Genomic DNA, 16,309 nt, shown 5'->3' with positions numbered 1-16,309 from the left:
TCACCACGAAGTGCATTAAGATAGGAACTTACAATTCGTTGCACTGTTTTGACGACCAAGACGTAGAACCACGCTGCGAAAGTTGTGACAATTTCCAGCACCACAGCACTCACTGCAACCTTATAGCAAGCCATTACACAATGGAGGAGGTTCCCCAGGACTCTCGCCTAGCTATAGCTCAAAAGGTCTGAGAGAAAGCAAGCGTCGCGTCGAAATTGCGCCCTCAGCTGAGTCTGTTCGCGTGCAGGTGTTTTTGATCCAGACAAAGGACGTTCCGGATGTAAAGCGCGACGAGCTAAAGGAGGAGGTGCTAGCAGCGATTTACAAAGACAGTAGGTTTGAGATCTGCGCGGGGTTTCGCTCGCCGGCGCTCTTGGCAACGCACGTACGCCCAAGGGAAATGCTTGCACAGCATGACTTGCGAATGCGGCCTCGGGTCCCACGCAGACCTGGCCCCTCTCTACCAGTACCTCTGCACGGAACTTGGATGGCCGCTGGACAGCGCGCGGCTAACGGCGATGCAGGAGGTTAACGCGGGGAAGGTGGCGGAGCTGGAGTTGAAGCGGAAAGACGCGGAGGAGAACCTGGGTGAGACGGAGGTGCGGGACGCTATGCTGGCGAAGGCCGAGTTCCTTGGCAGCGTCTGCGACCGCGAGGCCGCGGGCAAGGCCTACGACGAGGTGGAGAAGAAGACGGCCTCGGGGGGCAACCGGGTGGACCTGCTGCTCAGCCAAATCAGGTGTGCGTGTGTGGGTGGGAGAGAGGTTGGGCGTGGGGATGCGGGAGGAGAGGGAGGAGGGTGCGAGGAGTAGTGGGGGCGGGTGCGTGACGAATGAGACACCGTGTCATTTCTGGTGGTTCACTAGCTGCGGCAGCTGGGCGGTGGGAGCAGTCCTGAACCATCCTCAGCGGCAGGAGCCCACCGCGCCGCTAGCGCTCCGGCGCCGCCGCCCGAAGCGGTGGGGCAGCCGATTCGCGTAAGGAGAGAGGGGGCGACGCAAAGTGGAAGGGGGGCGGGAGAGTTGGCAAGGTCGACGCCCATGTGCCAGCAGGCAGGCCGGCGCGCGTGTGCACTAGTGGCGAGCAGGCGCGCGATACCATGTATATGACCTCATCAGCCGCTGCAAGGTGCAGCCCTGTCCATGCCATGCGCCTGGGGTGATGCGTCATTTTGGATATACGGGGCGGCATCGTGGGGCCCACGTGGCACGGCCCCGTCCGTGCGGGCCGTCAGCCGCACCACACGGCCACCACGACCTGATGCTCCACGCGCTGTAGGGCGTCGCGTTTAGTCCTCAGCGGCAAGACCGGTACCTTTGCAATCAGGGCATGCAGAACTTTTTTGTGTGGCCGCGCCTCCGCGCTGCAGGCTGGCCATCCTGTACAAGGACTGGCGCGCCGTGAAGGCGCTGGTGGCGCGGGCGCAGGCGCTGTGTGAGGAGGGTGGCGACTGGGAGCGCAAGAACAAGCTCAAGGTGGGGAGCGACAGCGGCGGCGGGGGCAGGGGGCGGGGGTCGGGACAGGCGCGGGGTTGGGGGTGGGAGTGCGGGCGGGGGCCGGGGCGGGGGCAGGAGCGACAGCGGGGGCGGGGAGCGGGGCCGGGGGTGGGGGTGGGAGTGCGGGCGGGGGCGGGAGCGACAGCGGGGGCGGGGAGCGGGGCCGGGGGCAGGGGTGGGAGCGGGGGTGGGAGTGGGGGCGGGGGCGGGAACAGGGGCGGGGGTGGGAGCGACAGCGGGGGCGGGGGCAGGGTTTGGGGCGGGAGCAGGGGCAGGGCAGCGGCAGGGGCAGGGGCAGGACGGGGGCAGGGGGCAGCGGGGGCAGGGGGAGGGCAGGGCGATGTGGAGCCAGCATTCGGGGCATGATTCTGCCAAGGCGCCGCTGTGTGTGTGTGTGTGTGTGTGTGTGTGTGTGTGTGTGTGTGTGTGTGTGTTGGGGGGAGGGGGACAGCTACAACGCCAAAGCGCGTAAGTTCTATGCTGGCGTTGCCTGGGGAGCACGCCGCCGTGGCATGGGCTGTAGCAGCCTGGGAAGGACGGTGCTGCGGCTTGGGGCGCGGCCTCAAGCACGCGTCGAGGCAGAGGGTTGCCACCCTGCCAGCCAGGTCGTTTTCTCAAGCTCCTGGTTCGCAGGCTTCCTCGATACCCATCTTTCCTACTGTTGCCCCGTCCCGCCCCGCCCCGCCCCGCCCTCCCGCGCCCCCTCCAGGTATACCAGGGCATGCTTGCCCTGTACAGCCGCCAGTTCGCCGCCGCCGCTGACCTGCTGCTGGACTCCACCGCCACCTTCACCGCCTCGGAGCTCTTCCCCTACAGCCGCCTCATCTTCTACGCCGTGGTGGCGGCGCTGCCCACGTGAGCGGCCGCGGCCGGGGCGGGCGCGGGCGGAACCAAGCGGGTGGGGGGTTGCAGAATTGGAACCACGAGGGGGGGTGTGGTATTCGGAGTGAAGCGGAGGCGGGAGTGAGCTTGTGGTGGGCTTGTGGTCGCTGTGCCCAGGAAGGGATACTGTGCGCAGAGTTGGGGGACTGATCGGGTGGAAGCAGGGCCGCAGGCCTGGTTCGGAACAGGGAACATGGGTTCACGACGCACCAGGGGGGCCGAGAGCACGTCCTGCAACAGGGACGGCGTCCCTGCCTTCACACGGTATCAAGGGGAGAAGGCCTTGCTTTGGCAGTCGCTAATCAATGTACCAGGACCTACGCACGCATGCGGCACATGCTCCGCTTGAGTGCTCCTTTACCTTATTTACCCTCCGCATCATCTGTGCTTATTGGGCTGGCTGGTCGGTTGATTCGGGCTTGTGACTTGCCACTGCCGCCACCCCGCCGCCGCAGGCTGTCGCGCACGGAGCTGAAGAAGCGTGTGGTGGACTCGCCCGAGGTGCTGTCCGTCATCCACAGCCTGCCGGGCGTGCAGAGCCTGCTGGAGGCGCTGTACAGCTGCAAGTACCGCCAGTTCTACTCGGTGCGCGCGTGCGTGCGTTCGTGTGTGTGTGTTGGGGGGGGGGAGCAGGGTATTCAAGTCCAAAGTCAACCAGGAGGGAGGGGGGCGGGTCGTGTGGTGACGCTGGCACCATGTGAGCACGGACGGAGCTGTGTGGGGCCGCGCGAACCGTGCGTGCATGCCGTCCATGCGGCGTTTTGGAGCGGGGGTGCGGGTGCCGCTGTTGGGGCTGGGCGCACGGGCTGGGCGGGTGGGGCAGGCAAGCTAGAGATTGGCGTGGGATGGGGACGGGCATTCTTGCGAAGGCCTTCCGTATCGAGAGCCGTGTATGTCAACGCCCAGGCGTCAGGTGGTCGGGTGGTCAGGGTTGTGGAGGCGGCGGGTTCACTGGCAACCCCCGTCCTGTCCTACAGCCACCACGCCGCTCCCCGGACCACATCGGCTGATGTCAGCCTGCGCGCAACTGGTTGCAACTGTGGCCCTGCGCTGGCACGCGCCCCCAGTTCCCTGCCGCTTCACTTGCGCCTCTACCCCTCCTCACCCCCGGATGCCCCACGCTCTCTCTCGCTGCCGCACCCCGCAGTCGTTCCTGGAGGTGGTGGCTGAGATGGGGCGCGACATGTTCCTGCGCCACCACATCCGCCACTACAGCCGCGAGCTGCGCGCCGTGTTCTACACGCAGGTGCGCGGCGGAGTGTGTGGGTTTGGAGGCGCCGGGCGGGGCGTGTTTTCCCGTTCAGGACGGGGTGGGCGGTGGCGTGTAGGTGTGCGCCATTGTTGTTCAGTCGTTTCGTCCTCCATGAACGGCCAACCCCCTACTCACTCCGTTCTACATGAACGGCGAATCCCCCCTGGGATGACTTTTGGGACTTGTTTTGTTGGGCTTGGGTCCCCCCTAAAACACACACACACACGCACACACACACACACTTTGCACCCCCACCCCACCCCCGTAGTTCCTGGAGTCATACAAGTCGGTGACGCTGGAGTCCATGGCCACTGCCTTCGACGTGTCGCCCGCCTTCCTGGACGGCGAGCTGGTGGACTTCATCGTGGCGGGGCGGCTGCATGCCAAGATTGACAAGGTGTCGGGCGTCATCGAGACCAACAGGTGCGCGCGCGGGGGCCGGAGGCGCATGCGGCAGGGGCATGCGGGATTGGGTGGGCTAGGGCTGGGAGGTAGGCCGGGTTCGTGGGGAAAGCCAGGGAGTAAAGGAAGCCAGGAGGCGCCATGCGAACACGGCATTGAGTGGGATGGGAGGCGGGCACGGCGCTGCTGTGGCGGTGCGTGGGACAGAATCAATGCGGCTGGGGCCCTGGTGGATTCGGTCCTTCTCATCGTGCATATTCCGGTGAAGACAATGATGAAAGTGGCAGTGCGTGTAGGATTGCGCAGGACATGCGGCGCGTTTCTACGCGAGCCCCCTACCCGCGGACTGGAACCACCCCCACCACAACCCCCAACACTTGCTTCTCCATCGAGCGACTGTTCCCCCCGCACACACATGCATTGGGTTTTGTTTGACTTGGGCTAGTATCTACAATCGCCCCCAAGACAAGACTCACCCGTGCACCCGAACGCCTGCAGCTGCGCTCTGCACCACACATACACACACCGTTCCTGCCGTAACCCCCGGGGGGGATGAGGTCGGTAACGCTTGATGTTCCCCAAGATGGTCTACCGTCTACCAGTTCCCTAACTAATCATGATGGTACCCCCCCCTGCCCTTCCTCAGGCCTGACGCCAAGAACGCGCTGTACGCCGACACGCTCAAGAAGGGCGACCTGCTGCTCAACCGGGTGCAGAAGCTGGCGCGAGTCATCGACATGGAGTAATTGCTGGGGTCCTGAGGAATTGCTGGAAAGGGCAGAGGCGCATTGTGTATAGGTAGGGTTCAGGGGCAGGAGGCGAATGTAGGTGCAGGACACAGGCGCGGATGAGTGGGGCAGGGGGGGACGGACGCGTGGCAGATGTCAAGGCAGGCATCTCATGTGGCGCGTTGGTCGTCGTCGGTCAGTGGACGTAGAGCGCACTGGTGCGGCGAGCATGGTGGGAAGGTGGCAGTGCAGTCGACAAACGCTGCAGGCGTCTCCCGCAGGCACAGCGCTGGCACAGGCGTGGAGTACATGTGCTAGTCCAGACGACAGCTGATACAATTAAACATGTGTAGGAGGTGGAGGAACGTTGGTTGGCAACAGATATGGCTCTGCTTAGCACAAGCGGTTAGGTCCAAAGGAGGGCGCGGCCCGAACGCCACGTCGGATGGTCGGATGTACGGCGTGCGCTTTATCCCGTAAATCCCGGCACAAGGTCTCCACGCACCGCGCCCTGGCGCGTACCGGCGTATCATAGCAGCTAGCTTGCTCTCTTGTGTGGATGCCCGATTGTAGCCAGCACAGGTGCATGGTTGCTAGCCCGGCACTATAGAAAACTAGCGGCGCCGGCGGATCATGTCGGGGCGGGATGGGCTCCCTTCCCTCGGAACTTGGAGCCCTAGAAGTTGAAGTCGCGCCTGGTCGAAGTCAAAACGTAAACTGTGACTAGCACAAGCGAAGTAATAATAGCAACATACTCCATTTCAGATCAGGACGGTTCAAGGCTAACTTTCGGGCTCTCAATCTTCGCAACACCTTCCTTGACGTTAGATTGGCGTATCTCGCTGACCTGCATTTAGTATCGACTTTATTTTTGTGGACTGTGACGCACAACAGCCTTGAGACAAGCGTTGTGGAGGAATGCGGGCTCTTCTGCACTCATGCCCGGCCGCTTCTGGCTATCGGATAACACGTTCAACAGCTCAGGTGAGGCCCTCCTGCGCTCATTTCATCTTGCGGCACAGCGGCGGCTCGGCGTGCCATGTTCCCACACCCGACAGTCACGCCTGGTTGCAAGGCATAGGCAACGGCAGCTGCTTACATCAAGGTTCTGAACATTGTATCCATAGCAAGTGCTGTTTTGCATGGCACGCATAGTGGAAGAGTTCGGGCGGGAGTCGAATTGGAGCTCACCCGCAGTACCGGAACCGCGAGACGCCTTTGCATGTCTATTGCAGGGGGCCGAGACTAAGGATAAATACTTACTGTATTGCACTAGCCATATGCACCTGGACCCAGCTTGACGCACCTCTGCAACACCCACAGGCCCCCGCCTGCCCCAGGCTAAGACTCACAAAGCCCCAGTTGCTCCGGTCGCCGGTTTGGTGCCAGAGCGCAGCCGGCGATGGGCCGGGTGCCAGCAAGCAGCCGGAGCCGGAGCCGGGTCACACGCCTGCGCCGGTTCCTGCAGGTGCTGGGGCGGCAGCGTTGCCGGCAGAGCCTGAAAAGTTGGTCTTCGGACTTCCTGCCCTGACATGGCAGAAGGCTATTCCCCTTGGTAAGCTCAGCGCACACACCCATTCCACATCTCCTGCTCAACGTATGCAAAGCCACGCGCTCCCGTCGTTTTGGTGGAGCTGCCATCGGTCACAATGGCCCTCGTCCTCCTATGTGCTTCTGCATCATGTTCCGCCTCTGTGTACAGGCCTCATGTTCTTCTGCATCCTGTTCAACTACACCACACTGCGCAATACAAAGGTGTGTAGCCCGTTCAACGATCTAAAGGTTTACTACTAGTATACGTTACCACACGCTCGCTCCCAACCACCGCCATCACCTGTCCCAGCCCAACCCACTTGGCCGGTCACCGTACCCCGTCACCTTGCTTTCTCCAGGCCCGCGCACAACCCACATCAGCCCAAGCCTGCCTTGCACCTAACTGCCACCTCCACCCCAAACCCCAACCCCATACTCTGTACCGCAAAACCCTGCCCATCTCCGCCCGCTGCTCGCCACCCCAATCCAGGACGTGCTGGTGGTGACGGCCCCGGGTGCCGGTGCCGAGGTGATTCCGTTCCTCAAGACGCTCGACCTGCCCATGGCCATCCTGTTCACCATGACCTATACCGCGGTGAGCGGCTGATCGGCCGATCGGCCGAGCCCATCAGGGCCGCAGGGCTGGAGCAGGGTATGTGATGTGTGTGGCTAGGTGTGGCAGTTGAGGGTCCTGATGGACACACACAGCGGGAGTGCGGCGCCGTGCCAGAGGCCAGCGTCGCAGCGTGGATGTGTGGTTTGGGCAGCGCGCATGTGTGGGAGTGAGGTCGGCCTTGCTGCACGCGCATCGGCGACAGGTGGCATTTGGGTCCAGCAGTCCGCTGGGTTTTCGGGCACAATCTTCGGGCACAAGCTGCCAACCTTGCAGCCACGCTAAGCTGCGGACGTCAAAACCCCCAAACGTGGCCTTGCATCACGTGCTAAATGTGTGTGTGTGTGTTTTGATTTTGTGTGTGTGTGTCGCTGCAGCTTGCGAACCGGCTGACGTCGGACATGCTGTTCTACGCCTGCCTGCTGCCGTTCATCGCCTTCTTCGGCGTGTTCGGCTTCTTCGTCTACCCCAACAAGGAGGTACTGCACCCCACGGGTGCGTGAGGGCCTGGTGCCGGGGCGCCTGTCCGCTCTGGCCTGGACAAACCGAAGAGGGTCGGCACGCTGCAGAAACTCCTGCTAGAAGCCGCAGCTTCGCCAGCCCCATCTTGTAGTGTACCGCATGCAGCAAACATGCATGCCGGGAGCCGCAGCGCCGCGACCCACATCTGCACCAATTGCATAACCGCTGCACAACCACATTTGACGCGCACAGAGTTCTGCAACCAGCTGGACATCACGCTGGGACCTCGCTTCCACGCGCCGCTGGCGCTGCTGCGCACCTGGACCTACAGCGCCTTTTACCTGGTGGCTGAGATGTGGGGCAGCATCGGTGAGCCAGCAGGGACCTGCCGCCCAGGCCAGGAGCCGGGGCCCGAGCTGTGGGGGCCGTGGGGGCTTCCAGGGCCTGGCGGGAGTGGGTCTCCGATGGGACGGAACACCCAGGCGGGTCTGGACACAGGGCCGTGGCAAGCGCCAGCCGGGGGCGCATTGACTTCCCGATCCGCAATCAACCTCAGTCCATATCGCTTACCGGTCCGCCCCACTGCAACCACACCAACTCGCATCCTCCTGCCCCTGCCCCTTCCACCACCACCAACACCTCCACCGCGGACACCACGGCACACACCCGGCGCGGCCCTCGCAGTGGTGAGCCTGCTGTTCTGGGGCCTGGCCAACAGCGTGATGACGGTGGACGAGGCCGCCACCTTCTACCCGCTGTTCGGCATGGGCGCCAACCTGTCGCTCATCGTGGCGGGCGGCGTCACGGAGCGCCTGTCGAAGCTGCGCGCCTCACTGCCGCCGGGCGTGGACGGATGGGTGGGTGGAGGGTGGGGCGGGGCGGGGCGGGGCGGGGCGGGGCGGGGCGGGGCGGGGCGGGGCGGGGCGGGGTGGCGGGGAGGGCAGCGCGGGCAGGGGTGGGGGCGAGGACGGGTTGGTGAGAGGAGAGGCAGGCGGGCGGTGCAGGGCCCTGGGGTGCGGGGATGTACGGGCGCTGCTAGAGGCGGCAGGGAAAGGGCCATTTGCGGCGCCGATGGCGGTCACCGCTCTGCGGCACGCCCTCTCTCTCCTCCTGAAGTGCGCCTTGTGGCCCCGCCCGGCGCTCCTCTGCAGGGCGTGGCGTTGCAAGGCCTGATGGGGCTGGTGGTCCTCAACGGCATCATCATCTCCATCCTGCACTGGGGGATGCAGGTGCGGGCGGCGGCACGGGAAGGGGCAGCGGCGATGCGGGCAGGCAACGGCACCGCTAAGGCGCACAGCGATGGGCGCGCGGGAGGCTGACGGGATGGGGAGGTGCCGTAATGATGGGCGCGCGGGAGGCTGACGGGATGGGGAGGTGCCGTAATGATGGGCGAGCGGGAGGCTGACGGGATGGGGAGGTACCGTAATGATGGGGATTGCTTCGTCAAGGTTTTGGCGCGGCCTGTTACCTGTTTGGTGCCGCGCGTTGCTATGCCGCCTGCAGAAGTGGGTGGTGCCCAAGGTACAGGCGCAGCGCGCGGCGCTGGCGGCAGCAGGGAAAGGTGAGGGGGGCGTGAAGGACAGCAGCCGCAGCGTGCGCTTTCGTGGGTACCGTAGCGTGGAACCCTTCAAACGCCGGGATGCAGTCCTGCGCGGCTAGCTTGGCTGCATGCCGTAGCTTGTATGCATGCACGTTCACTCGCACGCGCACGTGCACGCGCACGCACGCAGGCGGCATGCCCAAGGCCAAGAAGCACAAGGCCAAAATGAACATGATGGAGAGCTTCAAGTTCCTGGCGTCCAGCCCCTACATCCGCGACATGGCCACCATGGTGCGGCGGGGGTGGGGGTGTAGATACCAGCCCAAACTGGACCGAACCCAATGCAGAAGAGTAAGGAGGAGGGCGTAGCCTATGTTCTGACAGCGGAGTGGCACTCGACGGTAGTCATCATCTTTAAAATGCACCGCGTTCCCAGCCTCCCAGCAAACCACCCGGCAAACCAGTACAGAGAGGGTGATGAGCACTTTGGCCTTGTACAGTTGCACGTTTGGGCGGTGCTGGCTGCAGCCGCCCTCGCAATGGCCACCCAGGGCCAAACAGACGTACCCACGTCCTAGATAGCAATGCAGACTAGGCACACGGTCAATACCCACCTAGACGACATCAAAGGAGCCTGCGCGCCGAGGAGGGACAGGCACCAGTGCGGGGCGTTTGCATGTGCAAACGGGAACAGGCAAACGGTGTGAGCGGAAAGGCGCGCGAGCGAAACGGGCAACCCCTATTTAAGAGCACGGCCTGGGTGGTAAGAGAGAGGGAGGAAGCAGTCAGCGGGCACAAGATAGAGGCAAGCACGCATCGGCACGGGGCCACACGAGGGCCAGGGGGGTCGGGGCAGGGGGGGCAGGAGAGGGCGTGCGGTCGCGAGAAACGGGGCACACGCGCTTTTTGAGGCGCTGGTTGTGGCGTGGGGTTGGGAAAGGACTTGCTGCTGTGTTTGGTTTGGGATTTAGCGTGCTGGCGAGGAAGGCGTCCGGCGTCCTCAGTCCGGTGAGTGCTGGGCCGTAGTATCCTTTCAGCCCTCCCGCTGCCGTGTCGCATATGTCCGTCGCTAAACAACCTGCTGCCCCTCTGCCCATTGGCATCTCTTCTCACCCGCTTCTCGCCCGCCGCTCCTGCTGCCGCGTCCAGGTGGTGTCATTCGGTGTGGCGCTGCAGCTGGTGGAGGTGACGTGGAAGGCCAAGCTCAAGACCGCCTACCCCGACCCCGCAGACTACTCCGCCTTCATGGGCAAGTTCAGCGAGACCACAGGTGGGCGTGTGGGTTGCTCTGGCCTGGCGCATAAAGGGGCGTGCTGGTGGTGTTGATGGTGGGAGGGGGGTTGCCTGGGCAGTGGCAGCAGGGACGCAAAGCGGGCAGGACCTTCCAGAGAATCTCGGGCGAGCGCCGCCTGTTTCCGGCGCGGGCAGTTTTACAACATAGCATGTCCGTCACCGGGTACTCACAGGCATCGTGACGCTGACGATGATGCTCCTCGGTCGCTTCGTGATCAAGAAGTTTGGCTGGGGCGTGGCGGCGCTGGCCACCCCCACCGTCATCTTGGCCACCGCCATCGTCTTCCTGGCGCTGGTCATGTCCAAGTAAGGCGGCGGCCAGGGGCAGGGCGGACGGGTCGGCGGCCGGCTCGGCGGGAATGCGGCAATGGTGCCGCGGCTTGGGCGGCTTGGGCGACGCCGGCGACCGTGGTAGCGCGCGGGCATGCGGTCGTACATGTGCAACGGAACGCAGCCCGCAGTGCCGTGTCCGCCTCTGTCCTTCACTGCCTTCTCCCTCACGGCTCGCGCCCCAGGAACCTATTCGCCGCGCCGCTGGCGGCCATGGGCACGACACCGCTGATGGCGGCGGTGGTTGTGGGCAGCCTGCAGAACGTGTTCAGCCGCGCCTCCAAGTACTCGCTGTTCGACCCTTGCAAGGAGATGGCCTACAGTGAGTCTGTTCGGGGAGGGGGGTAGCCGTTCGTGGAGAACGGAGGACGGGGTGGTGGTAAATACCAGCCCAAACTGAACCAAACCAACGAACGGGGGGGGGGGGCGGGCGGTGGCTGGACACGGTGGGCACGCCGGTCGAGTTCGCCGTGGTCGCCACTTCCACATCCACGCCGTGCTTTCGTACATGGCCGCTCCCTTCATGTGTCCATGACCCGTCCCGCACAACCGCGCGCCCACCTCAGTCCCGCTGGACGACGAGATCAAGGGCAAGGGCAAGGCGGCGGTGGACGTGGTGGGCAACCTCGTGGGCAAGAGCGGCGGAGCCGTGCTGCAGCAGGTGAGGTGGCGCCTGCCGACCAGCCAGCAGCATTCCGCGTAGCCGCATCAAACAGCAGGCTTGTTCTAGTGCACCTACCTGCCTTGAGTCGCACCGGGCAAAAACCCGCATCCTAACCTGCCGCGTCCCGTGTTGTACGCCAGGCCGCCATCTTCACCTTTGGCTCGCTGGCCGCCTCCACGCCCTACCTGGGCATCGGCCTGGCCATCATCATCATCAACTGGATCCGCGCGGTGCTCAGCCTAGAAAAGCAGTTCTACGCGCTCAAGGACCACAAGGAGGCCGTGCTGGCCAAGCAGCAGGAGGAGGCAGATGCGGCGGCCGGAAGCAACGATCTCAGCGAGAGCGGCGGCGCTGCCGCGCTCAAGCCCAACCCCGCATAGGCGGGCCCGCATTGTGGCGCTTGCTGGGTGCATTTGGGCGGAAGTTTGGGCCGTGGACGTGGTGGCGTGACGTGTCGTGGCATGCTGGCTATGCTTGGCGCGCCGGGTGTGCAAGGCGTGCGAGTGGCAAGAGCGCAGCTTGTGACGGATGAGTACGAAATGTGGCGTAGCGTTGTAGAGGTACAGGCAGCAGTTCAGTGTTGACGGGCATGAGTAGAGGGCTAGGGGCATGAGCAGCTGGATGGAGAGAGAAGAATGGCAGGCTTTATCTGGCTTGGCAGACATTCAATATTCTTCAGGGGCACATGAGGGGTTGCATCATGAGAGGCTGCTGCAAGCGCATGGATCAGCGTCTGCAGGCGGGGAGTCGAGCTACAGAGCGCGTGTGTCCCCATGTGCGAGGGTGATTACGGTATGTGTGGTGTGCTTGGACATCTGGTGCCGGCCCCAACCGCACCTGAACGACCGATGTGAACAAGCTAGGCTGCAGCGTGAGAGCTCATCAGTACGTATAAAGTAAGGGAAATGGTGCTGGTGCTGGTACATAAGACTTTGAGGACGAACGGTGCTTACTGCTTGTGACACAGGATGGCTTGGGTTCAGCGCACAACGCCACCCTGGCACGCTTCAGCCCACCCTCGCCAGCGGACTGTCACTGTCTAGCCGACCGGGGGCAGTCGAGGCGATGGCCATCCGAGGCCCTCTGGCACTCTCCACGTTCCCATAAGAGGCAACAATGTTTTTGATGATAGGCGACAACTTGGAACGGTGTAAGAGAGCTATCGCTGGGCACCAAGAAGAGAAACCCCAAAACCCTGAAGTCTGACATCTGGAACGTCGTCCACCTGCCAAACTCGTATGTTATGTGCCAGCGGCTGTGTCTGGCTGTGTCTGTTCAAATCCTGAAGACCTTATAGACGCGCTGCTTGATCGCCTGCTACAGTACCGCAGTTGTCCCGCTGCTGCCGTGCCGCGCATTGGCCTACCCCGTCTCAGGCGAAGTCATTCGGTAGTCTACAACGTCCCTACATCAAGCTACTACGTAAGGTGGCTCTGGGCGGGCAGCCATATCCCAGCTACTCTACACCGCTTCGGGCGGTACCCGCGTCATCGTGCACACGCCGCCTGCCTCAGCCCTGCCGCGCTAGCTCTGCACCGTCGCTGCCGCCACTGAGCCCGCCCGCGGCGTGCCGCCCAAGTCCAGCAGCGACCCGGCCGAGCCGCCCGCGGCCACTTGGCCACCGCCAGTCGCCACCGCAACGGCGGCGCCGCCGCGCGCGTTCAGCCCCACGGTGTGTCCCGCAGCCCCGGCGCCTTCGCCTGTGGGCAGGGCACAAAAAACAGGCAGCATTTTGATGCATGCTCGTAGCTGCTCGCGCCGCTTTTCATCAGCATCCAACATGGCGCATGGCGCACACGGCCGTCACAGAGATTAAGCAAGGCACACAACAACACCGGACCCACCTCCAGCGCCGCCGTTGGCCTCGGCCCGGGGTCGGCCGCCGCGAGGTGTCTCCCCAAAGCTCGCCAGCATGCCCAGCTGCCTGCCGCCGCCTCCACTGCCGCCACCACGGCCGCGCTCCGCCCCGTGCAGGTGGTGGCCATGGCCGTGGCTGTGCCCCGCTGCCGGGCCTGTGGCCTCCGCCGCCGCCTGCACCAGCGCCGCCTGCGCCGCCGCCTCGCTCAGACCCAGGTCGCGCAGCAGCCGCCGCTCGCTGGCGGAGCCCTTCCAGCACAGCGGCCGCACAAACCTGCGAAATCATGATAATTACTTATGAACCATGCCTAATGGCAAAGAAGCTCGCGTGCGTGGCAGCATCACGGCGTGCATATGTGTGCAACGAAAGGTTGCATCCCTGTCCGCGCCCGCCCATCGCTATGTACGGTGGCCAGCTGACCGCGCACCGTGCCCCCCGCCCGAGGCCCCACCTGACTTGCGGCACGTAGCTCCGCAGCTTGCCGCCCTCGCCCGCAGCAGCCGGCAGCGGCGGCATGGGGATGCCGCTCATTGCCGCCGCCGCATCCCCAACATCCGCCGCGTCAGCGTCATCGCCGTCACGGCACGGGTCTGTGTCGCGCGCCGTCTGGCCGCCGTGCAGCTGTGCCCACGCCACCGCCAGCTGCTGGGCACTGGGAGGTTGGGGCACCAGGGCGTCACCGGCCAGGCCGCCCAGCAGCAGCGGCTGCAGAGCACGTACTACTGCCGCCTTAAGCTCGCCCGCGGGCAGCGACAGAAGCGACACCTCAGCGGACGCCTGCTCAGACGCTGGGACCGAGGAGGACGTTGCGGCAGCAGAGGCTCCGGCGGCGCCACCGGACGGACCGGCACTCGACAGGCCAGACGCAGAGGACGAACCGGCGACGCCCGCGGCGCCAGCCGCCGCCGTGGCATTTGCGGCCGCGCCCGCAAAGCCGCCAGCCCAAGAACTTCCTGCTCCGGCCCCTGAGCCGGAGCCCGAGGGCCCGGCGCCGCCAGACCCTGACGGCCCCACGCCGCCCGCCGCGCCGCCTCCGAACGCACCGCCGCTGCCGCTCGGCCCCGCGCCACCACTGCCACTGGGTCCCGCGCCGCCGGCCGCCGAGGGCGCGGCGTTGAAGTTCCCGAAATCATCCTCGTCATCGTCAGCCGTGCTTCGATGGCTGGCAAAGGAGCCGAAGTCATCGTCCGGATGGACCGAGCCTGGGCCGCTCACCGCCACGGCGGAAGGCGGCTGCAAGAGGAGGAAGGAGGGGCGCAACCGCAGGAGACGTGCCAAGCCACTTTTGTTACCTTTCCGCCAAACCGGGCCACAACTACCAGACACTAGAGCCTCGCGGCAGTAGCAGGAATGCGTGCGCCTGCCGCTCACGCAGCGCTACGAATGGCGATGGACCGCGCACCTGCGTGGACGGCGCGAAGTCCGAAGTGGAGGTGATGTCGGAAGTGAAGTCACCGAAGTCGTCATCGGCACCGGCGGCAGCGGCGTAGGAGGAGGTGGCCATGTGGGAGGGCGCGCCCCGCCAAACGCTGCTGCCCACCACACTGCCGTAGTCAGCCACGTCGTCGTCGCCGCCAGCGCGGCTGCCCACGGAAGCCAGAGAGGCCACCGACTTGCGGCCACCACCTGCGGGTGGACGGGGGGCGAGGGAAGGGGGGGGGCGCTTGAAGAGAGGCAGACGGTCGGTTGGGGAGCGCGCGCGTACTAGTGCCGTTGTTCCGGACTCCCACCCGTCCGCCCCCAACAGCAGGCCCTGGTCAGCTGCGGGTCACGAGTGCCAGCTAGATCACGCAGGGAAACATCACGTGGGAAAAACATCCAAGGCACGTGCTGAATTGGCACACGTACGCGGCGCGCGCGCACCTGCGCGGGATGGCGCGATGCTGGGTGGCGGCGAGGGGTGGCCGCCTGCGTCACTGCCTACGTCGCCGCCGCCTACACTGCCGTGCTCCGAGAGCCCGCCGCCGCTCAACACACTGGCGCCTCCGCCGCCGTGTCCGGCCGACCTAGCGCCGTAACCAGGCATGTGGTGCCCGTGCGCGCCCCTGAGGCCACCGCCCAAAGGCCCTGCACCACCACCTGACCCGCCGCCAGCAGCGGCAGCCGCGGCTGCGGCCGCGGCGCGCGCCGCCGCGGCCGCGGAGGAGGAGGGCGGCGGCGCCGAGGCGGAGGTGGAGGCGGACGCGGCGGAGGAGGTGGAGGCGGCGCCATGGCTCAAGCCACCGATGCCGGCTCCGGGCATGAAGTGCGAGGCGGTTGTAAAGTCTGCAAAGTCGCCGAACGCGTCCTCCGCGTCCACGACCTCGCGGTCCGAGTCGACAGGGGTGTCGGCGCCGGCCGCGGCGCCGTCGTCATCGCCGTCGACGTCGTCTTCCACCGGCGGTGTGCGCTCGCTAGGCAGTGACTGGGAGCCGCACTCTATGCGGTGGTCGTCGTCGTCACCTTCCTCGTCCCCCGCCGCCCCGGCCTCAACCTCAGCCTCAATCTCAGGCTCGCCAGCAGCTGCTTCCTCCTCCTCCTCCTCCTCCTCCTCCTCCTCCTCCTCCTCCTCCTCCGCCTCCTCCTCCTCGTCCTCCTCCTCGTCGCCGTCCTGCGCCCCCAGCGTAGGCATGCGTGGCTGCTGCGTCTCCGGCTCTGCCTCCGTGGGGGGCGGCACGTCGGCAGCCTCAGGCGAGTCTAGGCCGGCTGTGGCGCCTGAGGGGCTGGATGGGTGCGCGGCCGATGCGGGCATGTCGTCGCCCAGCAAATCCATGGAAGGACGAACCCCGGCTCGCTGTTGTGCAGGCACCGCTGCGGCTGCTGGCGTTCCCACCACGTCACCGCCCAAGAGGTCCATCCTGACCTCTTAAGCTCTTAAGCTCGCTGCCGCTCTATCCTTAAGGCCGTGTCAGCAGCAGCGGCGATGGCAGATTTGACCCGGGCGCGAGAGAATGGGCGGACCCGAGTTAAAAGCTTCCTTATTAAGCCAGAAATGACACCGTAAAGCTTGGCCAGTTGATTCGGGGAACAGACGGGTTGCAAAAGTCAAGCCCCGACCATTTGCTTGAGTGTCTTGAGGTGATACAATGTGCGCGTGAAGTATCTAGGTAGCAGGATATCTGCAAGACCGGGCCAAGAGGTTCAGCAGAAGCAGACAAACAGTCGCATGCAGCTGGGATTTGGCCGAGTCATGGTCCTCATGGAAGTTGGCATCTCCTCGAGAGTTTAGTTAAACACAACAACTATCTTTCGCATATAATTGCATTGCAATCAGAAT

The 16,309-nt window shown here is 64.8% G+C and overlaps 3 protein-coding genes across 4 annotated transcripts; 2 read left to right on the top strand and 1 right to left on the bottom strand.

Moving 5' to 3' along the window:
• The first annotated feature begins 43 nt into the window (after window positions 1-43).
• CHLRE_13g581450v5 (uncharacterized protein) lies at window positions 44-5,251 on the top strand. 2 transcript variants are annotated; one of them, XM_043069575.1, is made up of 9 exons: window positions 44-185; window positions 248-332; window positions 448-739; window positions 1,370-1,475; window positions 2,206-2,351; window positions 2,834-2,963; window positions 3,526-3,624; window positions 3,899-4,053; window positions 4,679-5,251. In XM_043069575.1, the coding sequence occupies exons 1-9, from the start codon at window positions 141-143 to the stop codon at window positions 4,776-4,778; spliced, it is 1,158 nt and encodes a 385-aa protein (XP_042917551.1). In that variant the 5' UTR covers window positions 44-140; the 3' UTR covers window positions 4,779-5,251. The 2 variants fall into 2 exon arrangements, with proteins under 2 accessions (XP_042917551.1, XP_042917550.1); XM_043069576.1 differs by having other exon boundaries at window positions 57-185.
• Window positions 5,252-5,466: 215 nt separating this feature from the next.
• Window positions 5,467-12,382, top strand: CHLRE_13g581400v5 (uncharacterized protein). Its single transcript, XM_043069574.1, has 15 exons — window positions 5,467-5,744; window positions 6,084-6,315; window positions 6,463-6,515; window positions 6,784-6,888; window positions 7,284-7,401; window positions 7,621-7,737; window positions 8,053-8,225; window positions 8,520-8,597; window positions 8,872-8,929; window positions 9,099-9,199; window positions 10,058-10,178; window positions 10,375-10,507; window positions 10,717-10,853; window positions 11,098-11,192; window positions 11,336-12,382. Exons 1-15 carry the CDS (start codon window positions 5,679-5,681, stop codon window positions 11,573-11,575), a joined length of 1,827 nt encoding a protein of 608 aa, XP_042917549.1. The 5' UTR covers window positions 5,467-5,678; the 3' UTR covers window positions 11,576-12,382.
• A 2-nt stretch (window positions 12,383-12,384) lies between these two features.
• CHLRE_13g581350v5 (uncharacterized protein) lies at window positions 12,385-16,136 on the bottom strand. Its single transcript, XM_043069573.1, has 5 exons — window positions 14,917-16,136; window positions 14,456-14,679; window positions 13,505-14,286; window positions 13,040-13,326; window positions 12,385-12,895 (listed from the first exon to the last, which is right to left on the bottom strand). Exons 1-5 carry the CDS (start codon window positions 15,887-15,889, stop codon window positions 12,720-12,722), a joined length of 2,442 nt encoding a protein of 813 aa, XP_042917548.1. The 5' UTR covers window positions 15,890-16,136; the 3' UTR covers window positions 12,385-12,719.
• Between the last annotated feature and the right edge of the window lie 173 nt (window positions 16,137-16,309).

Source organism: Chlamydomonas reinhardtii, chromosome 13 (assembly GCF_000002595.2).
Source record: "Chlamydomonas reinhardtii strain CC-503 cw92 mt+ chromosome 13, whole genome shotgun sequence".
NCBI classification, from domain to species: domain Eukaryota; kingdom Viridiplantae; phylum Chlorophyta; class Chlorophyceae; order Chlamydomonadales; family Chlamydomonadaceae; genus Chlamydomonas; species Chlamydomonas reinhardtii.
This window is presented reverse-complemented; position numbering and strand designations above follow the sequence as displayed.